Consider the following 27,108-nt stretch of genomic DNA (forward strand, 5'->3'; position numbering starts at 1 on the left):
AAATACTCATCTGTAAACCTCAACTAGCACCCTAAAGGCCACTGACCGCGCTTCTCTCTCTCTCTCTCTCTCTCTCTCTCTCGCTTCCGTGTGGAATCAAGGGTTGAGCTCGACATGTTCTGTGCAAGTAAGTGCGTGGTCGCCATTGATTCCCTTTTCTCTTCCTGCGGCGTCACTGTGACAGAGTGCTTTCCCCCCCCTTGCAAATGCCGGAAAATATCTGAATTTCAAATGTTTTTCTCGCAGTATCGGGCGTCACGCCCGAAGAGCCCGTTGTTAGCAGGCGCTCAGGCCTTCTTTTCGAGAGAAGACTCATCGAGAAACACATCTCGGTAAGCTTTTTTGAAGGGCTTCTGTAGTCTGTTGATATGTGCGGTACATAGGATTTATTCAGGGTTTTGGCATTCTATGCAGGAATATGGCACCTGTCCAGTCACGAAAGAAAACCTTTCAGTGGAAGATCTTGTCCCTGTTAAGGTTAACAAGGTAAATTAGGGTTTTGATGCTTCTGTCTCATGGTTGCAGCAATATGTCTTATAGGTTAACGAGATAAGTTAGGGTTTTAGATGCTTACAATGATAAGGTAATATGCTTGCAGCAAGGTTAATTAGGGTTTTAGATGCTTACATGAAGATGCCTTGTCACTTTTATCTACAGGCCGTTAAGCCAAGGCCTTTGCAAGCTGCTAGCATTCCCGGGATGCTCGGGCTTTTCCAAAACGTGAGTCCCTCCCTGCACCTCACATGATATTTTGCAAGGTATATGAGTGATTGCATTTGTAGATTTGGATAGAACAAACGCATACTCCTTCAAATGAACCCTCGCACCAACACTTGACATTCAAAGTAACAAATACACCAGTAATTACAAGATTAAGAGGCAAGGAACGCATACCTGCAAACATACATATCTTTTAGAGTTGCACAATGCATTGTCTTGGCTTTCATTCCGCTTGAGTGCTTGTACTTTTGACCTTTTTGACTTGCATTCGGTTTACTCTTGGGCTAGAAAACTCATCTCAACTTTATAGAGAGCTCGTCAATCGGAGGACCGACGCTTTACTCAAATGTCAGGCTCATTTGAGCGACTAGGTGCCTTATGAAGTTGAACTCTTTTAGGAAGTGTTTGCTTTTCTTGAGGATGCTTCGTGATACCATAAGAAATCACTTGCTGTACGGATTTTGATTTCAAGAGGGCTTTGCAAACTGACTATGTAAGTCTATGTTAGGCTTTACTAGACTTGCGATGAGAGGGACTTCTCTTTGATTACCCTTGAGGAACTTCTTGTTGACCCAATGTTTCTTCTATTTTGGACATCACAAACACAAACAATACCAATATTGCTAGATGCTGGGTGAAGCTTCTTTGCTTCGCAAAAAGACAGTTCTAAGAGATCTTGGTGTGTGCACGTATATTTTGTAGAGATCCAGATTCAGAGCAAATTTTGTTGATATTAAAATCAGTGCATTTCTCACATAGATTTATTCTCCCAAGAAGGTTCAATTTGTATGTTGAAAAAGATTCCTAGCAACCTTTGGTTATCTTTCAGAAGACTTGCAAGGTTAGGAGTGATGGATTTGTAGGATGCATATGGAGGAACGTTGGGTTGTATCAAATGTGTGGGTTTACAGGTTCCGTCGAGACAAATGTTTTAGCTTCTGATGAGATAGTTATCAAGAACTTAGGATTGTTGGATGCCTAGTTCATGGGGTGAGTGCACTAGCCTCTGATATGGCATATGTCTAATTCATTAGCCACATCTTTGATGTGGCAGATGTGTGGTTTATGGGCCACGTCTCGGACGTGGCATATATCTAGATTATCAATTTTTATTATGGTTGTTGTTCAGGGTTGTGTAGCAGGGTATTGACTAGTGGGGTTATTCTAGATCGACTTGGTTCTAGTAGAGTGGTAATGTTGGCAGATTTTGCTTGCATCTTGATTACCTTGACAGTGTAGGTTGAGTTGGGACTCGAAGTTCTTGATACTTCAGGCAGTTAGAGATTGATCCTACTCATGATAATTGTTCTTAGTTTGTCAAGCAGGAGAGAGGAGAATTTAGTTTTGATGGAACATTGCACATGTTTAGGACCAAGAGATCATTTGATTGGTCAAGATATGCCTATGATAATACCGAACTGGTTGTGTATGGTATGGGTGTCTACCCAAGTTTCCCTTGAGAATTAGAACTTGAAGATGTAGTTCTAGGTGGAAATAGGCCTAGAAAGAATTGACCTACTTTATAGCAAATTCCACAGTTATGCATTTGGCAAAGGAAGGAGAGTTATAGCATTAGGGTTCTAGTTTGGACACGTCTTGATAGGAGCACTTTCAGAGGTCATTTATGACGTAAGTGTTCAGATATCTAATAGTTTTGTGGTTCTCAAAGAGGGAAGATATTTTATTTAATCTCCTGGGTATGAGGAATTCTTGATAGGGTAGGTAATTTGATGAGCTAACGACAATTGTCTTTGTAACGTGAGATTATCTGATTCCTTGGAAGTTGGATTGAGGGATGCTTGTGCTCCTCACAAACTTGGTTTGAGTTGGTTTGTCTTTAGTTCCATTGAGATAGTTGTAGGAACAGTGACTGCAGATTTAGTCAATTTCTATGGTATAGTTATTAGTGGAAAGGCGAGACATGGTGAACCAGATTATGGAGTCAATTGTGAGATGTAGTTTGAGTTTTTCTTGTTTATTTCCAAGAGTGGGAATGTGTCAGGAGGGATTGTCCAATCTTTCATGTCAATAGACTGAAAGAGATGTTGGGAGCTCAGGATAGCATTGTGACTCCTTAGAAGAGCTTGTTGAGATTGAGGCCAGGCGTTATGCTTCACATGAATTGGCAATGATGGTTTTAAAGAAGTGGTAAGCGTGACTCTAAAGTTATAAACTCTTTGTTTATTTGTATAAGAGTTATTACTTATTTTCTATTTTGTAGGTATACGCTTCATTAAAGTGTGGGCAGACATGTTATAAGCGAGTTTAGGCATTTTATAACTTCCGGATGGTCAGGCACCAATGTGGGGACCCTCCCCACTTATGGTATAGGTGTGGCAATAAGTGAGGTGGCCCAATGGCCACCACCTTTGAGCATGGAGCCTCATGACTCTCTCTCCCTCTCTCAAATGCTTATGTGTATCTCTACGAAGAAGCAAATAAAGCCATCACTAATGCAAAACATGTTGTATATGTTCCATTGCTGCGTGTATTATTCTTGCCTACCCATTGTACAGTCACGCCCTCTATCGGTACACATGTACGACCTGCTACAGAATTTGTGTAGCCTGTGCCTCGTTGTTTGTACACTCACACATCCCATATGCTTGTACAATACTTGTTGCATGTGCTGCATTACAATTATGATGCCGTTGTCTCCTACTTTTGTTGACTTGAACTGGTAAATCTGATCGTGTTTATGAGTAAGAGCTTTAGTTGGTTCTTTTTTTGCTCTACATTTGCATGCTTGGTCATTAGGGTCTCCATATCTGAGCTTGGCACATGCATGCGTGCGTATGGGTGCTAGTGGTGCATAACTGCTTGTGACAAGTCATTGGGGATTGGGGAGTGAGAAATCGTGCAACGAAAGCTTTGGATTTTTTGACATTTCTGCATCCACAAAATCATGTTTGAAATCTATTTTCATTGCATAAACTGTCATTGGAATTCGGGCATTCAATGCCCGTGAAGCTTGTATCTTGGAAAACCCTTGTTAATCAAGTTCTTTTAAGCTTTATGACCGGCCATGTAGGTAGTAGGCAAACTCTTAGTGAGCAAGCCTATGATGTACACCCTGGAAGGCATGCGGATGAAAGACATCATGCTGAAAATGTACTTCTTGTATCCCATGGTGGTTATGCACATGAGGGGCAGTTGTCCTGAGGTAAAGGACAAGACTTTGGTGATTGTGTACATAAAGGACAATCGTCCTGTGGTAAAGAGAAGGTGCAAGACATTGATGAGCAAGATGCTATGCATGTCAAGATGGAAAATCTCAAGAGGCAGCTTTGTGACAAGGATGCCCAATTGGTGTTGGATGCACAAAAGCGCTCTGCTTTTGTCAATGGTGCCATCAAAACCGTTGCAATGGAATTGGGTGTGAAGCCAAGAAAGATGGCACTCTCTTTTCTCGTGAGCATTGGTGATGTATTCGCCTTTAGTCGTGATGCCATAGAAACTGTTGCACTAGAATTGGGTGTGAACCCAAGAAAGATGACACTCTTTTTTGAGAAACACTGGTGATGTATTGGAGGGAGCTTATGTTTAAGAAGCCACCTTGTTCGAATCCTCTTGGAGTAGCTTCTGCAAGGCTGAAATCCGCAGTTTTTTCCGAGAACAATGCATGGTCAGTAACCTCTTGCCATGCGTCTACTCCTTACGATACTCCATTTCACACACAGGTACTCATCAAAGGAAACCGACTCATGTTTCGGCCTCTACAAGGATGGAACTGGAGCGATATTTCTCGCATGGATTAAGGCAAGAGGAGAGCAGAGACTATCAAAAGAGGATGCTCATCACAGGGATGGAATTGGATCGATATATTTCTCGTATGGATTAAGGCAAGAGGAGAGCAGAGACTATCAAAAGAGGATGCTCATCACAAGAAGAGGACCAAAGAATTCATATAGGAGATAAATATGTGAAGTTTGAAAACTAGCATGGTGAGTTTGACTTCATGTTCGACGCTGCCTGCCCATCCGTTTCCACTCATCTTCAACCTGGCTTGTGCTGCCACCTCTTCTTAGCTCTATTTACCCTTGGTACAGAGAAGGGCTTCTCCAGCACAAAGGACAGCCCTTTGCATCTCCTCCATCAATGCCCTATAATGCTCCCCTTTGCTTCACCTCACCATGAGCCGACCTTCAAAGTCTTTTCCCTACTGCATCTCATAGTAGTCAAGTGTGTTCAAAAAACACATTCTAGAAACGTTTCATATCCTTTGAAAACATTTCGTAAACGCTTCATACAAGGGGGAGGAAAAAATCACATATATGCAGTTAAATTTATGTCGCCTCCCAATTGTTAAGATAGTGGCGAGTGAGCGAGCTGGGAGCTCGCCTTGTCATTTGTGCACCTACCCTCCTCGCCATCGTGCTCCTCCCCTCTGCCTCCATTCTCCCTCGTGCTACCCTCTGCCTCCATTTTCTTGTGCACATCCCCCCTCCCTTGCCATTGCCCACCACCTCCTTGTTGCCTCCCTCCTCGTTGCCTTCCGCCTCCTTCCTCCTTTGCACGCCCCCCACCTTCGCGCTCCCCTCTAGAAACCACCCAAGTCTTCCTCATTGAGGAAGATTATGATCGGGCATTGTAGATGTTTTTATGTTCTGAGTTTTGTTGGGTTCTTTGGTTAGATGTCTCCCAAAATGAGATGTAATAATTGTGTGTGTTTTTCATGTGTGTTAAAGGGCCTTAATGTTATGAAAGGCTCCTTTCTATATAAATCCTTGTTAGGAGTTGGGGGGGGGGTGACAAAGCGCTGACCTCGTTACCGCGGTCCAAAATCTTGACTAGAGAGACTCTGTGACCATGGCATGGGAGGTGACGCATGGTGAGTCTTGCTTTGAGTCTGTGTTGATGAGGTAGTTGGTAGCATCTTTTCTTGCATAAGGGTCTCACCACCTTTGCTTCAAAGGGGGGTTGGTTTGGTATTTAGAGTCTCACGTGTGTGAAAAAGTTGTTGTATGTGTGTTTGAAGACTCACTTACACTTATGTGAGTAAGTGTATAAGAGTGTGTGAACAACCTCTTGTAGCCACTTAAGTGTGTGTGATAAGCAATGATGTCATGGACACTTACCATGTGTCATTGCCCCAATGTGGTGTGTGTAAAAAGATAAGGCTCTAAAAGCCTAAAAGCATTATACTCTTTGAAGCTTTCCATCATCAATAAAAGTAGCATTGAGTTGTGCAATCATAGTTCCCCTCTCCTTTTAGTTTGTTACACGCTAAAAGTCAAGCGGCTGAAATCTCAGCCCTCAAAAAGGAGTTGGAAGCCACTTCAAAAGGCAAGCTTGAGGATGGAAAATCTCAGCCCTCCTTTATTGAAGAGCTGAATACCATCAAGGAACAAATGAGGATCATTCGAGAGGAGGAGGAGCAACATAAAGAGAAGACATCTTCATGGGTGGAGGTGATCACAAAGACAAAAGAAGATGGACGAGGCGGAGAAATGGATCGAGGTCGCCAAGAAAGGGAAAGGTAAAGAATTGCCACCCATTCCCACTCCCACCATCATCAACATGACCCTTGAAGAGGAGCAAAGGAGGAAGACCCGGGCCTTACATGTACGAGTGTCCGGTCTAAAAGACCGTGATGATGCGGAAGGGGAAACCAAGGAGCTCTTCTCTATGATGGGCATTGAAGCCACGCACACAAAGCCATGGAGAGTGGGAAAGAAGAGAGAAGGTAATGGCGAATCTTCTAAGGAGAGAGCACTTATCATTCGTTTTCCCTCCATGGAAGCGAAGAAGGACTTCTTGAAGAGACGTCCTACACTCAAGAAGACGGGAATATTTCTTGGAGATGATCTCACACTCTCGCAACTTGCCCACATGAAAGAAGTTATGCCCGAGATAAGGGCAGCCCGAGAGAAAGGGAAAGTGGCCTTCTATAGAGATGGTAGAGTGGTGATTATGGAGAGGCGCTCTTCATGATGGCGCGAGACCTATGGGACTACACTCAAAGTTGCTACTTGGAATTGTAATGGATCTCTACGCCTTGATGTAGGGGCTTTTGAGGAGAGTTTCACTGGGAGGGAGATCATCTTCTACTGTGAGACGCATCAGGCTCCTGGATAGTCCATGCCACATGTTAGTGGATACCGATGGGAGACGGCTTGTAGACAGGAGACTCGTTCAGAGCATAGAGAACGGGGCTCAGGAGGAGTGGCAGTATTGTTTAGAGAGGAGCTACAACCACTGAGACATATAGTCCGCAGAGATGAGCAGGCTAGGTACATGTGGGTTAGACTGAGGGCAGAGACGGGCAGATCTCTACATTGCTATATGCTATTTTGCTCCTAGTACATCAGTGTATGCATCACCTAGCGGGCAGTCTCCCTTTATGATACCTCAGAGGAGATGTTGAGGGAGCTTGATGTTAGGGATATGGGCCTATCTAGACTCTCACAGGATGAGGAACATACAGTGTATGGGCGGTATTTGATAGACATGGGGACTGCACATGGATTGGCCATCCTGAATGGCCTACAGAGATTCCCAACATCGGGCGGTTTCACTAGCTTTCCACATCGGCATGGTGCTAGTACAGTGGACTATGTTATGGCTCAGCCCAGTCTCATTCCCTCTTTTTAGGATTTTATGGTAGATACTACGCCGGTTGGAATAGCAGTGGATCATGCTATCTTGTCCTTCACTCTCACATTTCAGTTTAGCACTGCTCCATTGGGACAGGTCTCCACACACGCTCGTTATACCTTTACGAGGGAGACTGACGCCATGTACACGGATGAGATATACAGACGCTTATGTGCCGAGGAGCCGGGACGTCCATTAGATGAGCTCACTTCAGATATTGATAGACGCTTCATGCTGCAGCATCAGAGGCATATCCCCATAGTTAGCCTACACGGAGACGATCTGGGAACATGCCCCAGAACAGCAAGTATGATGAGGAGTGCAGAGAGATGAGGATCAGATTACAGAGAGAGGTGCTCATGGGTGTTACCACTCATAGATAGTCACGGATTACCTTCCGGCACCTAGTGCGATGGAAGAAGAGGGCTTATCTTGCTCAGTTAGAGAGGGATTTGTATCAATTATTTATGAGTCAGGACTCAGGTGAGGCATGGAGACTATTCCATGAGCATTCACCATCACCAGCCATTACCTCCACAGAGATTTGGGGTGAGTATGCAACATCCCTGTACACAGCACAGGACAGCCGTCCCTGCCAGACCCATCGGAGCCATGCCCAGAGACATGTGCTTTCTTTAGTGCTGAGATGGTAAGGAAAGCTATTGACAGGATGAGGACTGGGAGAGCATATGATTATGATGGTTTGGTAGCAGAACACTTTATTCATGCCAGAGATATGCTTGCAGAGCTTATTGCTATGATGTTTAACCGAGCCATGTGTGAGGGTTTTCCTGAGACTTGGAATATGTCCACGATTGTGCCTATCTTCAAGTCAGGGGATCCCATGCTTCCTGGGAATTATCGTACCACCATGATTGGTCACACATTGGCTAGATTATATGCATCTATTCTTGAGCAGGAGTTGAGTAGATGGGCAGAGAGAGAGGGCATACGTGCATCACGGCAGGCAGGGTTCAGGAGAGGTTTCTCCACTCTTGACCATATCTTGACACTCAGAGCTATTATTGAGGAGGGCAGATTATATGGTAGGAAGATTTATTGTTGCTTTGTGGATTTCCGCAAAGCTTTTGACATAGTACCGAGAGTCAGATTGATGCGCAGACTACAAGAGATGGGAGTGCCCACAGAGCTGATTTGGGGAATCATGGCTTTATACAGGACAATTGTGGGGCAGGTACGTACTACTCAGGGTATATCTGAGATGGCTCACTCCACTATTGGGGTGAAACAGGGCTGCCCCCTTTCTCCCACCTTATTTGGGATGTATGTGGATGAGGTTTCGGACTATGTAGAGCGGGAGGGTGACAGAAGAGCACAGCTAACAAGGACATGGATTTCGCTGTTATTGTATGCTGATGATATTGTGCTGATCTCAGATTCTCCAGAGGGAATGCAGCGTCATTTGGATGCATTGCACACGTTTGCACAGCACAATGGATTGTCTGTTAACCTTGGTAAAACCAAGGTGATGGTGTTTAACACCACAGCACAGTGGGTTAGGAGGTCAGTACCCACCTTTACATATGGTCAGGAGACAGTGGAGTATACAGATGTATATACTTACCTTGGTGTTGTTTTTAGTGGCCCACTATTTTCCTTGAGGAGAGCAGCGGAGACCAGATTGACCAGAGCTTATGCAGCATTGGGGAGACTAGAGAGGATGTGTTCGCAGGTTCAGTTTCAGGAACCTCGAACAAAGCTCTGGCTCTTTGACACTTTGGTCACTTTAGCCATGCTGTATGGAGTGGAGATATGGGGACCCTCAGTGGATCACCATAGCCGAGCTGGTAGCACTGATGGATGGAGATGTATGGAGAGGCCCTTGGTTTCTATGATTTCCCAGATGATTAGGGCCAAGGCCTCTGTACCACATGATATTATCCGTGCAGAGATGGCTGCCCCCCCATTGGTAGTAGAGGCACTCACTCGATCAGTCTCCTTTATACATAGCACTTGGGCTCTCCCTAGAGACAAATATGCTCGCTTAGCCTTGGAGTCTTCATGACAGTTGGCATCACAGGGAGACGGATCATGTTGGTATGTACAGATGACAGCTTGGTTCCAACTGCATGGCTTTAGTATGGACAAGCTACCTCCATTTCAGTACTCCCTGGATGCACCCTCCCTCTCTCTCACACGGGCAGAGATTACCAGACTTATCAGGCAGGACTTGACTCAGCTAGACACTAGGAGGACATGGATACAACCAACACACGAGCTTGGTACGAAGATGGCTTTCTATAGAGATCATCTTCTCCAGCTCACGGAGGATGGGTTTGTGATTAGACCCAGCTACATGGATACTCATCTTTCTCATGGGGTACGGTGTGCTATTGGTTAGATGCGCACATCCTTGCACCAGCTAGAGATTGAGACTGGCAGATTCAGAGGAGTACCAGCTGAGGCGAGGATTTGTTAGTTGTGCCGGATGGAGCCAGAGACAGAGTTACATTACATATGTCACTGTCCAGTGTATTATGAGATACGAGGCCGTTTTCACTGCTTGTTCAGAGAGGGTTTCGGACCACTTTGTAGAGTCTTGAGATACCAGGATCAGAGATGCCTCGGATTATACTTGTTGGAGCTGCGTAGACATAGAGAGGGTCTCTTGAGAGGGAGGGGATCAGAGAGGGAGAGACACCTACAGAGGTAGATTATAGACTTCTTTCGACCAGAGATTGAGCAGTCAGACCAACAGGCATTGCAGCTAGCCCCAGAGTATAGCCGCACCAGAGGTACACTGATTGATCGGGCTATAGAGCTGGGGCGGTCCGGGCGCCCCAAGATGAGAGGCCTATCTCGACACCGGCGGAGACTACAACAGAGGATCAGGACCGTACTAGCACGGCATGGGAGACGTCCAGTCAGAGTACTCACCATGGAGGACATTGAGGATATCCGCCATCAACCGATGAGAGACATCTTTGGATAGTGATGTATATGATGCTTACCTTTGTTGCTGGAGGTTTCCTCCCAGATGTTATCCATTAGGAGCTCCTAATACCTTACTTTTCCTCATAGTTGTTTCAGTTTCAGTTAGTTGTTTAGTTGTTTATAGCTTTTCTTACACAGACATTGTATCCGATCCTCCAATTGTTGTAACCTTTTTGGTCTCAGAGGTCATTTTGGCCTTCTAAAGATGTTAATATGTCATTTCATTTCATTTCATTTCTCTCTCTCTCTCTCTCTCTCTCTCTCTCTCTCTCTCTCTCCCCCCTATGCACCACCATGGATTTCCTTAATCCACCATAGCCTCACCTTAGCAGCGCAAATCTACCATAAACCTTAAAAATTTGGGGCTTTTACGAGTTTTTTAAAATTAAGGCATCAAGAGTTCGAGAAATTTGGGGGTTTTCAACAAATTGGAATTTTTTTCCATAAATTGGCTACACTATCGATTTTTCCATAAATTGGCTTGAATCCCGATACAGCTTAATATGGTGTTATCTACTCTCAACTTTTTAGATTCTCTTGTCTTTGCTCTACTGAATTTGCCTTTTTCCCTCAATCATGCCTTCTTATTTTGTTGCTAATCGAAAAAGGTTATAGTTTCAATAAAATATTGAAAAAGGTTCGCTCTTTCATGAATCGTAGTAAGTTTATCTTTGGTATTTCAGCTTTTGGAATGTTTAAAATGATAAAGAGTAACTTTTATAGAAGTGGGGAGTTGAAAAGCCCACTTAATTCATAATTCAATACTCTTTTTTGTAAAAGTGGCTTGTTCTAGCTTAGAGTAGGGTTTGTTGTTTTAACTTAGAGTAGGCCTTGTTTAGTCTTTTTGTAATTCTTTCTCGCTCTAGCTTAATATAGACTTAGTTTGGTTCTTTCCTATGTTTTGTGATTCTTTGTTGTTATACCTTAAAGCAGACTTTGAGTGCTAGTCTCTATCATGGCTGAGGATGCCCATCACCGATAGAAACTCAGTTCGTTGGTTTTATAAAGCATGTTCTTTTGGACTAACCTTATACAAACCTGCATCTACTCTTGGGCACTGATGACGTAAGTAGGGATGTCATAGCTTATTGTCCATGCTATGCATGATAGAGTTGATGAACCTACACTTCATGTTCGGACATACATTGGAGTTAATGGTTGCACTTTTGAGTCGAAGTCTTTTTTAAAGTTTAGCTTAATGTTTAGTTCTGACTCTTAAGTGCTTTAGGTTTAGAGTTTATGTTCCTTGTTTTGCAATTTTGTGTTGTCATTTAGTATCTTAGCTCAAAAGGTTTTAAGTTCTTATTAAGAAGAAATGTGTGTATGCTTTTGTGTGTGTTTTTTATTTTTTATTTTTTAAAGTTTCTTTCATTCATGTAATTGTTTTGTTTTGTTTTCTTGTTTTCTTGTTTCTTGTTTTTTTGTTTTTTGTTTTGTTTTGTTTGTTTGTTTTTGTTTTTTGGTTTTTTTGTTAATGTCTTAATTAAAAGTCTTCGTTTAATATTATCTGTTGATTTCCTCTCCTTAGTAGCTAGGTTTGTTAGTTTATTTATTTTTGATCTTTCAAATGCTTTGTTTTTGTCTTTGTCCTTCTTCACTATTATTTCGTTCTCAAATCTAAGTTCAAACTTTTCTGACCTTATGAAGGTATATACACTATCGACTTTGGAAGTTGTAGATTCACCATTTTTCGTATTTTTCTCATAGTTTTACACTCTCTTCGAGAAACAATTTTCAAGGCACTTTAACTTTTGTTGTCAATTTATCTCTCTAGAGGCAATGGATGCAATCGACTGTGATACAGAAAGGGAGTCTGCAGCATTTGGGTTTGCCTTAAGTGCATTGGTTGCACATTTGGGGGTTTTACATTGCATGATAGAGTTTGCCTTATGCCTTAATTGGTTACCTGCTGCCTTCAATGGTTGCTTGTATGCATTGTGGCCCAAGATGATGAGATGTATTTGGAGTTTTGGCATATGAAGATAAGCTTGACGGGAGCAATCACTCCTTGTGGAGCTTTATGATCAGGAATATCTTGGTTGCCAATGGATTATGGGGCTTGGTGTGTGGTGACGATGCTCCTCCACCCACCATACAGCCAGTCACACCTCTTAGGAATGCTGCTCAACGGGTAGTTGGCATAGAACAAGAGCCCCGCAGCACCAACTCCTACTCAAGAACAAAGGAGATGGGATGCAAGAGACGCACATGCTAAGTTTCTCATTGTCCTTTGAGTGGTTCATTATACCTCATATCAAGTCATGCAAGACTGTAAAATTGAAAAGGCAGCTAAATATTCTCTCCATGAATGAGAGGGATGCTATGTATGCTCTTATGTGTGTGTGGGATGTGTGTGTGTGGGAACATATATTGATACCAAGTTCTACACCCACTATTGGGCACTGATGACATTAGTGGGGATGTCCAGTCCATACTATGCATGATGGAGTTGATGGTTTATTGTCTTGTGGATGACTACCATGAGGTTATAAACTGCACATTCTTATAAGGCGAATTTGGGCATGTTCCTGGATTCATCTAGGTATATATTCATTGTCTTCATCATTCCTCGGTTTTCACACCTCCCTCAATTTGTCTATGAGAGGAAACCAAATCCTTTCACATTTGAGGCGGAACAAACCAGGATAAACCTCTTTGAAATGCATGGTAGTGATTAGGCATTTGCCTTGAAAGACATTAAAGCACCAATTCATTTAAGGCTTTTATGTTTTTATGTTGCAGAAGGGCATAAAGCACCAATGCATAATTCCATATTCACCACAATGGAATGGTGTTGCCGAGAGGAAGAATAGGTCTCTCATGGAGGTGTCAAGATGCGTGGTTAAAGGACATAAGTTGCCACACAAATTCTGGACGGAAGCTATCATGTGTGCAACATATGTTCTTAAGAGGTGCCCTACCAAAGCATTCACCATTACACCGTATGAGGCTTGGCACAAAAGAAAGCCCAATGTAAACTACGTGAAAGTTTTTGGATGCTTACTTTATCCTCATGTGCCCCAAAAGCTCAGAACTAAGTTGGATGACAAAGCAATGGTGAAAGCAAAGGCTGCCGTCTCTACAACCCAGTCATGCAGAAGATTCTTGTGAGTACAGCTGTGGTGTTTGCTGAAAATTCAGTTCTGCCTGTGCTAGATGCAAGCAAACACTTCAATGTAAGCCCTCATGACATGTTTGATGGGCTATCACCCTTGTTTATTGATGGGAGATCAGATCAGCCACCCATTGAGCATTATTTGCCTGAGGAAAATTTTTTACAAGACTTGTGGATCAGCCTATGGATCAGTCCGCAAAAGCTGAGGATGTAGAAGAGGATGTAAGAGATGAGCAGATAGCCATACAAGAAGCAAGAAATGTGCCTATATGGCTGTTCCGCACCTTGCAAGAGAGCAAAATTTTAGCCATAGGTAGAACATGGGCTGAATCAAGGAGTGCATCAAGTTCTCAGCATGCAGATTATGCATGCATGAGTAGTTTGTGTGACATGGATGAGCTTGCTTAATTTGAGGAAGCAGAAGAGCTTGAGCAACAAGAAGAGTATAACTCTATTTTGAAAAATCACACATGGGATCAGAAGAGCATGCTCCTCCTGCACTCTCTCTCTCTACCCCCCCTCTCTACCCCCCCCCCAAAAAAAAAAAAAAAAAAACTTAAAATCCCCTCCCAATTTCTAATCTCTCAAGTGAAGCCAAGCATACTCAGCTATCTGAAGTAGTAGAGGTCACCAGCATAAGTTTGTGACCTATCACCAGCGTAAGTTTGTGATCTATTAGGAGAAAGTGTTGCAAGATCTTCCACAGCCCAGCAGGCAGCCCACTCGTGCACAGAGCCAGCCCGGGTGATCAAATATTGAGTGGACGAAGGCAATGTACTGCTCCAATTAGGGATGGATGGTTGTACTGCTTGTGTCGTAAAAAAGTTGGATTCTAGGTATGTGTTTTTGCAAGTTCCTCATGATATCACTGCAGTGGTGATGTCCGTTTTGGAGAGAGTGTCATGACTTTTCCTCACTTGAAGCAGGACTTGCATAGGCATGCCAAGTTGTGCGAGCTGGATGGCCACCAGGAAACTAATGGGCAAGCTCCGCTCATTGCATCTTGCGGAGTCCTGATGAGAGGCCATTCTATGGACTGTGTAGACTGTGTAGTCTGAAGAGCTGTTGATTCAGGACGTCTGCATCTACTTGCAAAAACGCATGCCTAGAATCCAGGAAACTAATGGGCAAGCTCCGCTCATTGCATCTTGTGGAGTCCTGATGAGAGGCCATTCTATGGACTGTGTAGTCTGAAGAGCTGTTGATTCAGGATGTCTGCATCTACTTGCAACCAAACACTGTGCTCCATGCAAGTCAGGCGGGAGGTAGCTTACCTTTCTATTTGAGAAGTGTTGTGTGCTTCCAAAGAGGACCGTGTGTGAATGTATTATGGAGGAAGACATCGCTGCTGTAGGGATGTGGCAAACAGGTCCTTGTTATAACAGGCTTCCTACTCATAATTGGTGTGCATCAAGGCTCCCCTTCTGCCTAACAGCTCCAGCTATTTTATTTAAAGCTTAAGAACACACATCAAGGTTGTGAGTACTCTTGTGATATGGAAGCTTTGAAGATGACCTCTGTATGCTGCTGATACTCAAACTGCCACTCAAAAGAAGTAGAAAGTCTTCTTCACCAAGGTATGCTGCTGATTCCCAAACTGCCACTCCAAAGAGGGAGCAAGTCTTCTTCACCAAGGTCTCAAATAAACCATTTTAAGATGGGATTAACTGATTGGAATCCTACTTTAACTAGTGAAAAATCAAGCTGCTCCAAGCATTTTAAGGTGAATTTGGCCATGTTCTTGGATTCATCTAGGTATATATATATACATCTATCTATCTACTAATGTGCTAGTGACCTGGTATTAGCAACAAGGCCTGGGACCTTTCCTCTGCCTGCTGCTGAGCCAACTAGGCATACTGAGCATCAGCAATGGCAGCCCAAGCTGCAGCCATCCTGGTGTGTTGCATATGTGCAGTTCTTCTCCCCATCATCTCTTTATTTTTGTTGCTTGGCAAGTGTTGTGTTGGCCTCTCTTTGATAGTGTCTTCTGCGTCAGTCTGCCCAGTGCCTCCTAGAATGGGCCTTTTGTCGGTCCCCATCTGGCATGGTGTTTGAGTTGTGGGCCTCCATCTGCTTGCATAGAATTCACTTTTAACACAGGGCTTGCAGTCTCAGCATGCATAGACACTTGAGGGTAGAAAATTTTCAACAATTTTATTCCCATTTTAAAAACTAAATTATTTTTTCTTCTTTTATACATGTATGAATGCTTGGTTTGATCACCCTCGTTATTGTGGTATGTGCTTTAGTGCATGGTTTCATCACCTTTCCTCAATTCTGATGTGTAAGCTTTAAGAACAGTAAATTATTATGGTATCCAAACAAGCAATCCTGTGAGTTCATGCTACCTTTTTCTTATGGGAAGGAATGCCTCTCTGCTTTCTTCATCAGGAATGGGACGCAGTGGTGTTGTCAAATTATGCTCTGGAACAGCAGTTGCACACTGCTCGGCAGGAGCTCAGCCATGCCTTGTATCAGGTAAGCAGAAACTGCATGTTTGTACGTGTAAACTACACTTTGAGGTTGTAAAGGTAGATTAATCTCATGAGATATGATAAAATGAACTTATAGTTTCCTCCAGCATGATGCTGCTTGCAGAGTTATTGCAAGGTTGAAGGAAGAGAGGGATGAGGCACACGCTTTACTTGCTCAGGCAGAGAGGCATTTACCTGCACTACCATCTCCTGTGCCAACCACGGCAGCATTAAGCAATGGAAAACGAGGTTTTTTGAGATACTGACCATCAGCTGTGTTTGAAAGATGCATTTTTCACATCTATGCAGATGTGCCACACCAATTTTTTTTGTTTACAATAGTTTTGTTGTTGTGTGTTTCTCTCTTCAAACCCCCCCTCCCCAGCTGCCGCCCACCCCCCCCCCCCCCACAAAAAAAAAGAAAAAGAAAACACCCAAGCCACCTTATCTGTTTGCTTTAATCTTTTACTTATCATTGCACTTCTTGGTAAGCACTGGGTTTACCCAAGAGTCTGGACTCTTGCTTGGGTGCTGATGAGAACATGAGTATTGCTCGACTCAGTAAGACTCTCTCTCTCTCTCTCTCTCTCTCTCTCTCTCTCTCTCTCATTTGTTAATAGACTTGGTTTGTTGATTTAAACCACAACTTGCTTAATTTCTTGTTTTAGTAGTTACTCATCAATTTAACTCTAAATTTTTAGAAATGTCCATTTTTTCTTGGTCTTTGTGTTCTTTGTAAAAACTTCTTTATTGCATGCTATTGTTGATGACCCTTCAAGTGTAACATGCATCTCTTTATAAGGACCCCATTGCTTGGCATCAGCCCCGCCAAAAAAAGTGGGGGGGGGGGTGGTGGTGTGGTCAGCACTGTCCTTTTTACTTCAGTCAAGCATGGTCTGAAACACTGCCCTTTTTAGATGCTAGGATCATTAGCTTTGAGGTAGACATGGTCCGAAACATTGTTGTGAATATGCACCCAAAAATCTTTTTTGGGTGAAATTAATTAGTTTGGTGAAAATTATTTGCAATCTTTTACCTCATCTGTAAGGTTTTAGCCCTTCTGTTTTTTTTTTCCTGAAGGTATATCGTGATCTTTTGTAAATAGTAAACCTAGATTTGCTGCCCAGTTTCGGAACACACGTCAGCTTGCATCCATCCTTGCAAAGATAACCCCTCTCTCTCTCTCTCTCTCTCTCTCTCTCTCTCTCTCTCTCTCGCTCGCATGCACAGAAATATTGATTTCTTCTTTCTGCTCATAACAAAACTGAGTCCAACATTTCCTGTCTCTGCTCATAGCAGAACTGAGTCTCCCTCTTGTTTTCTTATACGCACTGTAACTTGCCCTCTAATCCACCGCTCATGTCTTGGATATGAGCTGTGCACCTCTGTCAGTGATGGCCACTTGCAGGAGACAGACAAAGGTGGGTGGAGGAGGATGCGATGGTTCACCTGGAGGAGGAGGGCATAGGTGGTTTTTACTTGCTTGGACTCTCAGGAAAGGAGGGAGGGAGCTGGTGGTGGCTGGGGACAGGACATGGGGTGGAGGGGGGGCGTGGGTGTGTGTGTGTGGAGGTAGGGGGAAAGGTAGGGAGGGAGCGAGGGAGGGGGCAGAGCGTGTCTACAGACTACAGTGGTGAGTCTCGATGGTGGTGACAGGCTGCAGAGGCAGTCTGGATTTCTGGCTGAGCAGAGGTGGCCCAGTACAGTGGCAGGAGGAGGGATGAGCCTAGATTTCTGGCTGAGCAGAGATGGTCTCCTCCAATGGGAGGATGGTATCTGTACAAGTAAGTACTTAGTATATGTGTAACAATATAAAAATCCATTGTCATCTAAGGTGCCTTATAAGTAAGGATCTTAACATCTTTCTTTAAACTTTCCTCCAAGTTCTATTCATACCACCCAAATGATGTATGTAATATATAATATAAATAGGAGTCACATGCTTTATGTTGGTCAAACTTATAGAATATTCAATAGCATGCATTTGCTTTCAAGAACATGATAGAGAAGCAAGAAAACTCGTCCCCTATAAGCTTTACCCTAGTGGTTTGAGCTTAGGACTTTCAAAATGGAGGTCCCCCGTCTCTCTCTCTCTCTCTCTCTCTCCCTCCCCGGCCGCGTGTTTCATGTAGGTGGGTATGAGAGTTGCCACATGCACACATCAGGCATTACCGGCAGTGTGCCATGTGCTCCTCTATCTCGTCCATGATAAATTGCTGCTGGCAAGAACAGTGCACACTCCGCAAAGCTCTACTGCTTTGGATTTGACACTTGAATGGATGCATCTTTGATGCCTTGTCTGTTATCTAACAACTATGCATGATGTTCTCTCCAACTGACGGCCCGCCTAGTGCCTATAAATACCATGGTACACCCTTACGGTATTTGGGGGCGTGCGTGCGCGCGCGCGCGTGTGTGTGTGTGTGTGTGTGTGTGTTGGTGCTCGTCCACATTTGTATGATAAAAAAGAAGCTAAAAATTTTTGGTTTCCACTTTTATTACATTGAGTACGAGAATAGGAAGAAATCTGTTTTTTGGCTTAGCACCACATCTCTAAAGCATAGGTATTAAAAAAGAACTGTTTCGTTATTAAGACTAGATAGCCTTCCTTCCAAATTGTAACCATTAGAAAAAAAGAAGTAAATAGAGTTCATTTTAAAAAAAGTTCACAAGCCCAAGAGTGTGCAAACTTTCTATAGGAAAACAAGAAAGAAGTTCAAAACTAGACTTAAGCCATGGCCACATAAAGGTTTCAAATGATCATGTAAGTCTATGAACTTTTCTTTCTTTTTCTCCATTACTCACATCTCTCATGTCCAACCTCAACCCCCTCGTAATACCCTTATGACTCAAATGCAACCTCTAGGGTTCTCTTTGTTTGTTTTCACATCTAGAATTTACTCTATTAATGGTCTTGTTCTTACATCTAGTGGAGATTGCTGTTCCTTCTTGCATCTTAAAATTTATCAGTACGATTCAGGTTTCGAATCTGATATTTGTGATAAATGTCTCAAGCCAGAGTATGCCTCTATAGATATGCTAAGAATGCCTCACATTACCTTGAGGTTTGTAATGTTTAGGATAAGCGGCCCACATTTTTAAGTTTTACAGATGCGTGTGTTTGAAAAAATGCATTTTTAATGTGCAGTCCACATTTTATATGTTTACAATAGTTTGTTATTGTTTGCTTCATTTCTCTTTCTCGCTGTAATGTGCACTCCACATTTTATATGTTTACAATAGTTTGTTGTTATTTGCTTCTCTCTCTCTCTCTCTCCACCCCCCCCCTTTTCTTCTCTCGACAGGACGTTAATATATCTTTCTTTCTTTCTTTCTTTCTCTCTCTCTCTCTCTCTCCACCCCCCCCCCTTTTCTTCTCTCCTTTGAAATCTTATCTATCTGTTTTATCTTTTACTTTTTGATTGTAATTTTTAGTAAACACTAGGTCACCCAAGAGTCTGAACTCTTTTTCAAGACCTAGTGAGCAACTTATGCTTGGGTGCTGATGAGAATATAAAGTATTACTTGGCTCAGTAAGAGAGTCTCTCTCTCTTCAAAGATAGAGATTCCCCTCCACAGACAATGGACATAGAGAGCATATATGAGATTATAGATGCAGCTCCAGCAGAGTGATTCCCCAGTATATCTACATGGGCCTTTGTATTACAAGGACATGGCTACCTTGTAACTCTCTGGTCACATGGTACATTTTTTGTATAGGTAGCTAGTTTGTTTTGTTTTCCATGACCTAGTCATTTCATGGATTTATTGCAACACTTTTTTGGTTTCATTCTGGTGTTTTAAGTTGCTGATATATCTTTCTTTCTCTCTCTTCTCTCTTTGGTATTTTTGTAGACTAGTTTTCTTGATTCAAATCATAACTTGCTAATTTTCTTGTTTTAGTGTTTATATCTATTGAACTGTAAATTTATATCTTTATGTCCTTGTATTCTTTGCAAAACTTTTTATAGTGTTTCTTTGTTTGTTGTTAAATAAGTGCAATGATTCTCTCAATTTTAAGGTTGGATATATTCTAATCTTATGAATGCATATTTTAATGTCAAGAGGCATGTGTCATTTTTGCACAGGTGAGTCTAAACTTCTGGTTACTTAATTGTTGCAGCTGCTCCAGAGGATGATCATGAGCCTGCTGATGGCAAAAGGGCTCGGCAAGGAATTACTCCTGATATCATCAAGGAGCTGACTGACTGCAATACAAGGCTATCAGCGCAAAGAAAGAAGCGCCAGGTTTGCCTTTTAAAGGCATTGTAGTTTATGTATCCTGTTGCAAGCAGCTCATTTTCATCTTTTCTATCTTTTCAAACCAGGTTTCTCAAGAGTTGGCCCCTCCGGAAGCTCTAGAGAGGTATACACAGCTATCAAGTCATCCTCTTCACAAAACAAACAAACCTGGCATACTGTCGGTGGATGTACACCAATCAAAGGTAGGCTGCAGCTTGCAGGCTGATGCACATGTCTTGGCTTTGGCGGTTATGTATCTTTTATATTCTCTTTTTGTATCAAGCCTACTGGATATACTTGTACAGGACCTAATCTTGACAGGCGGGTTAGATTCCAATGCTATAGTTTTTGATCGATCTTCTGGAGAGATAGTGTCAACTCTGACTGGACACAGCAAAAGGGTTTGCTTTTTGCTTCTTTTCCTTATCAAAGAGGCTCTTGGTACTTCTCATAGGCTGCCTTTCAATGGAATGAGTTGATGACTGCTGCTGAGTTTACACGCAGGTGAATAGTGTCAAGTTTGTTCCACAAGATGGATATGCTTTGACTGGTTCTGCTGACAAGGTTGAGCCCAAATTTGTTTATATGTTTGTGTATCTTCTCTCCAAGCCTTGAGGTCTTATATGCTAACGCGTGGCCACCTGCTTTGCAGACAGTAAAAATCTGGCAAGGAAAAGAAGATGGTGTGTATGAATGCAAGCACACACTGCGGGATCACACTGGAGAGGTTTGTCCTATAAAAATTTCCTGGTCTTTACTATTGTGGTGTTGCGGCTATTAGCCACACAGTCTAGTCTTGAGGGAGTGGTTGTTAATAGTGGTGTCTTAAGGTATCCAATTATAGACCGTAATAGACATGTGAAAATGGGTAAGTGGGGACATCCAAGAGTCAGTTAATGCGGGACACCGCGCAAAGATGTAACCCACTTGTACATGTGCCCAGGCAGTTAATTCATTTGCCAGGTGATGAACATAGGACCACAGGACCTGACACAATACATGCTTAACATTTTTATTTGCTGTGATCAGGCTTAGTTAGTACGAAAGGTACGATACTGTACGGTACGATAAAATACGGTACTAATTGGTACCTTAAAATTTTTTGAGGTACGGTACGATATTAGTACGTTTAAAAAAAAACTTCCTGAACTTAAAAATTGTAGACAAGAAGTTACAAAATAGTAGAACCATGAACATAATGTCATCATGCCATTAGAGTACAAAATTGCTACAAAAGGATAGGCCAAAAACTCATGGCATGGGCGACCGCCAACATGCGTACATACATGATACTACATACTACAATACATCATCGATAGGCTAGAAGGAGATAGATGCCCAATGCCTAGAGAGCTGTAACATATCAAAAGTCTACATCATCACCAACATCTGCATGATCATCAACATGATCACTACTAGAGTGTCCATCAAGAGAGTTCTCTGAAGAGGACTCTTTGAAGGTGGACGAGACACTCTTGAGGATCATTCTCGCTAAGTAGGTTGCCGTCATCATCAAACAAGGGCTCTCTAGGCAGTGGGGTATCATCATGAGGGGGCAATGGAATATCATCATGAAGGCGGGGATTGGAGCTCGAGGATCCCCGCCTCACATATGTGCGAAGGCCACCCTTTGCCGATGTCGAAGGCGGAGGCCTATGAACTCCAACTGCTCGGTCCCGTCCATGCTGACTCTTGGTGCTGCGAGTATCTGCTGCCACAAGCTCACTATAGAGCTCCATGAAGATTGCCTCCTCCTCCTTATCAGGTTGTTGCAAATCAAAAGCCTCATGCTTCTCCCGAGGCATGATGGATAAGAGAAGGGCTAAAGCGTGGAATAGAGGAGAGAGCGTAGAGAAGATGAACTATGGGAAGAGCTTGGAGGAAGAGAACTTGGAGTAGAGGCTCAAGTGGGATGGAAGGAGCTTGGAGGAGGGTGGAGGAGAGGCTTGGAGTAGAGGCTTGGTCCTTGAGGCTTGGAGTAGATGGAGGGTGGTGGAGGAGAGGCTTGGAGTAGATGGAGGAGAGGCTTGGTCCTTGAGGCTTTTATAGAAGGACTCAGGAGAGATGAAAGGAAATTAGCCAAAAAAACGGGCAGAAAAACAGCTATTTCCAACGTGCAGAAACAGGGCAAAACCGTACTTGATCGTACGGATACGTACGGTACCGTACGGAACGAATCATACGTATGATCTGATCCGTACGACGTACTAAACTAAGCTTGGCTGTGATACACAATGTCACGTTTAATAAGAACTTCAATTCATGAATTCATTAACACGGTGGTTTACAATCAATCGAAATATTTCCATTAAACAATTACAAAGCCATCAAAACCTTAAGATTCTCACCATAGTGAGTCATTGATCAGAGTTAGCATTTTTGTTTTCTCTCTCTCTCTCTCTCTCTCTCTCCCTCTCAAAGATGTATTACAAGTAGTTGAGATAGAGAGTTTCGTAACTTTCTGACATTATGCAAGTAATCCATTAGCTTAATGGCCAAATTCTTGATGAATCTATAAGTTCAATGATCCAATGATTGAGAGTGAACTAGAGTTTCACAACTTGTGAGTCATTTGACTGGGTAAATGATCTCTATGTCTCTCTCAAAATTCCGTCACAATTACTTGAGATAGAGATTTATGGTACTTCAATCCATAATAGTGGAGTCTTCTGATCATTTAACATTTGCTATTACTCTCTTTGCAACATAGTTGTTGCATGAGCATCTCAGGCCCTGTTTTTTGGTAGATGTTTTTTTTTGGTTCCATGTTTTTGGACATTCGGTCTACTCATGGGTCACACTGTCACATGAATTACCTTCTGGTCTCATAGACCCTTTGGGTCCTTATTAGAGGTTAATATTGTTCCTTTCTTTCTTTCACCATCTCATTAACATTAAGTGCACCAAAGAACATAATTAGTATGCCTTAATCTGAAGATTTCCGTTATGCTTGTAACATTTTGATCTCATAGAGCTCCTAACCCATAGGTTCATATGCACACGTGGGAGGAGCAATGCATGTAATTTTAGAACTACAATTACCCCAGCCACTCATCTCATATGGGTTGTTATTGGAAATTGATGGGCATTCCCATTGCCATTTCCCCAAGTATTTTGGACCCCTAAGCAATAACACAGTTAAAAAAAAGTATATGTTTCTACTTGGTTACTTTGCTGGAGCATGCCCATGATCAATACATGACATGGCTAAAGAAAGACCATGAAGTTCTTTGCAGAATCTTTCAAGAAGCTTATGCTTGGTTGCTTGACTGTCAAATAGATAGGATGGTCCTGGAGCCTAGAAGATTTACATAATTAATGCTTTACATAAAAGCCATCTTAATCGTGCCAAAACATCGCCCTGCAGTTCTGCATCTTGAAATGCTAGTTGTACAGGTGAGATGCTGTAGATTGTATAACATGGATCAGAAGCCTGATAGGGGTGTGGTGTTTTCAGATTCGTGCCGTGACGATACATGCCACACACAAATTTTTTGTGACGGCATCATCTGACAAAAGTTGGTGCTTTTATGATCTTTCTTATGGAGAGTGCTTGGCTCAGGTCAGTCAAATTAATATCCTTGTTAAATTATGTGGTTTATCAGCTCATTTACTGGTTAGCATTACCAGTCTGTGCAATTTACTTGCCCTGCTATTGGGTAGATATATTGATAATGTTGTGAGAGTTGCAATCAGGATAACCAAGCTGATAAGGTTTGATGCAGGTGACTGAGCCCACAATGCAAGAGGGCTATACCTCAGCAGCTTTTCACCCTGATGGGCTTATCCTAGGCATGGGAACGGCTGAATCCCTTGTGCGAATCTGGGATGTGAAGTCTCAGGCATGTCCTTGGTCTGTTGTGTCACACACATTCAGCTTATGTATTTATTCAATGAGAAAATGTTTATTATAGTCTTTTCATGCTTGGGAAGCCGTGCTCCTATTTGATGTTTTGTTTTTTTCTTGGGCATCAGGCTAATGTCGCACAGTTTGAAGGGCACAGTGGACCTGTGACTGATATATCGTTCTCTGAAAACGGCTATTTCCTTGCAGTAAGTAATTGCTGAAATTGGATTTTGATGGGTCATACTGCTGGGGAACCATTAGGGTTTGTGTTTAGTAGAGTGCCATCTTCAGCTCTACTTGATAAAAGACAGATGTCTGATTGATATGAGGACCTGGAATGGGTTTCCAGGTCCCGCGGGGGGGGGGGGGGTGGGGGGGGATGTTGATCCGGGCCTGAAGCTCCTCATTTTTCACACTTTCAGCAGCCTGCAGCTAGGAACAAAAGCTTTTTTTTGGAAAAGTTGTGAACTACAAGGGGTGGTTTTCTATTATGACTAATGTAGTGGATTCATTTTTCACACTTTCAGCAGCCTGCAGCTAGGAACAAAAGCTTTTTTTTTTGAAAAGTTGTGAACTACAAGGGGTGGTTTTCTATTATGACTAATGTAGTGGATCCCCAAACGAATCCTCATGACACATGGCTAATATGGGGCACTTTTTGAAGTGCCCAATCCCAAGGCGTAGAGGAGTTCTTAATCATCATACTAGGTGGACTTTCACCAGAATGGCTTGATAAACATGAATTTGTGTAGGCGAGTTGGTAGTTGATTGGAACCTCGAGTGTGAGGTCTCGCGAGGTCTCCGGGTCGATCCCAACTGCTGCAGCTGATGGACATCCTCTGTCTCCAGATGGGCAGTGATTTCGGCTGAATAGCAGGACCTCAATGTTTATGGAAGCTTGTGCCTTGAGGGCCAGAGGGACTTTTCACTATATTGGCTTTGGCTGAGCTGGGGAGGCTGAGGAGAATTTGCTCTGTTCTGTGGTACAAGTGCATTTGCACAAAACAAAGTAAAATTTACACTAGAGTACTATGAAGGATTATGCATGTGATGTAGACAGATATATGAACTTCTGGCCTGTTTTGTTTTTCTCCTTGGCACATCTCTTGCCAAGTTTGAATTGACTTCAGAGGTTTCTCGTGGAACATTAGCGGAAGGGTTCAGCAGAAAGAACATGCCATTTTGAGCCCTTTGTATGTATGGACAGAGGAGTAAGGATAGTTATGAAAATGTGAAAAGTTTAGGTACATGCCGATTTTTGGACTGGAGGTATCTGTATTCTGGCCTAAGATAGTGTCATGCTGGGAGAAAATGGAGCACGTTTTGGACAGCGAGATGGGCAAGTTTTGGCGGTCTTGGTCTTGTCATGCCATCTGGAAACCCAGACACAGATCCAGCCTGGTGCTCACGGCCAGGCAAGGTGTAGCAGCTCAACAGGGGGACTAAAAGGGAGTAAGTTTTTGTGGTGGGCTGGCTGACCAGTCAACCAGTTGTGCAGGGTATGGGGAGGGTTGGCAAATAGCTTTTATAAAGGGAGTAAATTTTTGTGGTGGGGCTGGCTGACCAGTCCAGTTGTGCAGGGTATGGGGAGGGTTGGCAAATAGCTTATAAAAGCTTTGATGGCTTAATTATCATCTTATCATGTGTGCTATGCCTTCTTTGCACATCTCAACTTTGTAGCAACTGAGATTTTGTGGATGGCATTTTTCAGACAGCTGCTCAGGATGGTGTGAAGTTGTGGGATTTGCGGAAGCTGAAAAACTTTCGGTCTTTTTCACCTTATGATGCTAACACACCAACTAATGCAGGTGAGTGCAAATGCATGGAAGCTGTCTGACCGTCTTGTCTAATCTCCATATCGAACAAAGATTTGGTCTGCGAAACTTGTTTGATTCTATCTGTCAGGAGCTTTTAGATGTTCTTTTTGGAAATGTCTGAACTTAGGGTAACTTTTTTGCAGTGGAGTTTGATTTTAGCGGAAACTACCTTGCCATAGCTGGATCCGACATAAGGTCAGCATCTGTCATCTGTAAAATGTTCTGCCCACTTGTGTGGAACATTCTTGGCCCTGCTAAAGATCACCCATAACATTCATGGGCAACAAATTCTTCTTAGGAGCTTTGCTGTCAAACTTTGGGGGAGTTGGGAGTTTTGCTTTTTTTTTTTTTGTAATGCACACTCTATTCTATTGTGTGTGGGACTGCCTTCCCTGCAAGGCAACAGCTGTGCGATGCTGGAAAGTGTTGATGTGCTAAGAGTGAAAATTACGACTGCAGGATTTATCAGGTTGCAGGTGTTAAACAGGACTGGAATACCATCAAGGTTCTTCCCGATTTGTCAGGGACAGGTGTGCTTGTGTTTACAAATCGATGCTTATGTTCAATCTACTGTTTTTTACGAGTCCTTAATCCTGATGCTGTGATTTGCAGGCAAAGTTACGTCTGTCCGATTTGGTCCACATGCGAGTTATTTGGCTGTTGGAACTGGTGACAGGAACTTGAGAGTACTTGGTGTGCCAACTGCTTCACTTGAACCCTAAACTTAGTCACACATTGAACTAGTGCCAACATATGTATTCTTGTACGGACACCTTATTCTGGCACAATGAGACCTTTGCTGAACATGTGTGATGAGTAGAAGGAATGATGCACATGCTTTGTTGGAAGGTCTTTGTTAGACTGAGTATAGACCTTGGCTTACAGGATGTGTGCCAAACAGTAGATACCTGCTCTAGACTCAAAAGAAAGCCTTTGCCATGTTTTGTTTGAACATGGTGATCCACCCCTCCTCTCTTGCAGAGTTTTGAGCTACTGATGCTGTATTAAAGGAGGAGCAGTGTCTGTGATAGTCGTGGGCAGTAGGACATTTATTGCTTGCACTCGTGGAGCTTCGTCTGTTTGTTGGAACAAGACACACATGGCATCATCCCTGCTTTAGGCTATTCATTGGAAAGGACCCCCTTTGTACCAGACGGTGTGCCTGGATTTTTATTACAGCTATATAAATGCGGTCCATGGCATAATGAGTACTAGAGAATGCGTCAGGCTCATTGCAGTGGAGCGTTTTTCATTTACCATCATTATTGCACTTTTCTGTATTTGAATTGTTCGTGTAGTTTCTATGTTGACCCTTTGTATACAATGTAATGAGATTCT

At 42.9% G+C, this 27,108-nt stretch overlaps 1 protein-coding gene across 1 annotated transcript; it reads left to right on the forward strand.

Moving 5' to 3' along the window:
- Window positions 1-27,108, forward strand: LOC147607009 (pre-mRNA-processing factor 19-like). The gene is made up of 18 exons (XM_086791093.1): window positions 1-127; window positions 247-332; window positions 415-486; window positions 658-720; window positions 15,782-15,868; window positions 15,972-16,113; window positions 19,988-20,112; window positions 20,193-20,309; window positions 20,412-20,507; window positions 20,611-20,670; window positions 20,759-20,833; window positions 23,564-23,668; window positions 23,832-23,948; window positions 24,082-24,159; window positions 25,665-25,761; window positions 25,914-25,965; window positions 26,230-26,300; window positions 26,383-27,108. Exons 1-18 carry the CDS (start codon window positions 115-117, stop codon window positions 26,490-26,492), a joined length of 1,566 nt encoding a protein of 521 aa, XP_086647219.1. The 5' UTR covers window positions 1-114; the 3' UTR covers window positions 26,493-27,108.

Source organism: Cibotium barometz, chromosome 56, assembly GCF_041138505.1.
Source record: "Cibotium barometz isolate CiBa-2024 chromosome 56, ASM4113850v1, whole genome shotgun sequence".
In the NCBI taxonomy this organism is placed as follows: domain Eukaryota; kingdom Viridiplantae; phylum Streptophyta; class Polypodiopsida; order Cyatheales; family Cibotiaceae; genus Cibotium; species Cibotium barometz.

What these genes read in the sequence shown, in the direction of transcription:
- LOC147607009 (XM_086791093.1), top strand. An exon ending in CGCAAAGAAAGAAGCGCCAG is followed by an intron (nt 20,113 to 20,192) that starts GTTTGCCTTTTA and finishes TTTTCAAACCAG; the next exon opens with GTTTCTCAAGAGTTGGCCCC. An exon ending in ATGGAGAGTGCTTGGCTCAG is followed by an intron (nt 23,669 to 23,831) that starts GTCAGTCAAATT and finishes GGTTTGATGCAG; the next exon opens with GTGACTGAGCCCACAATGCA.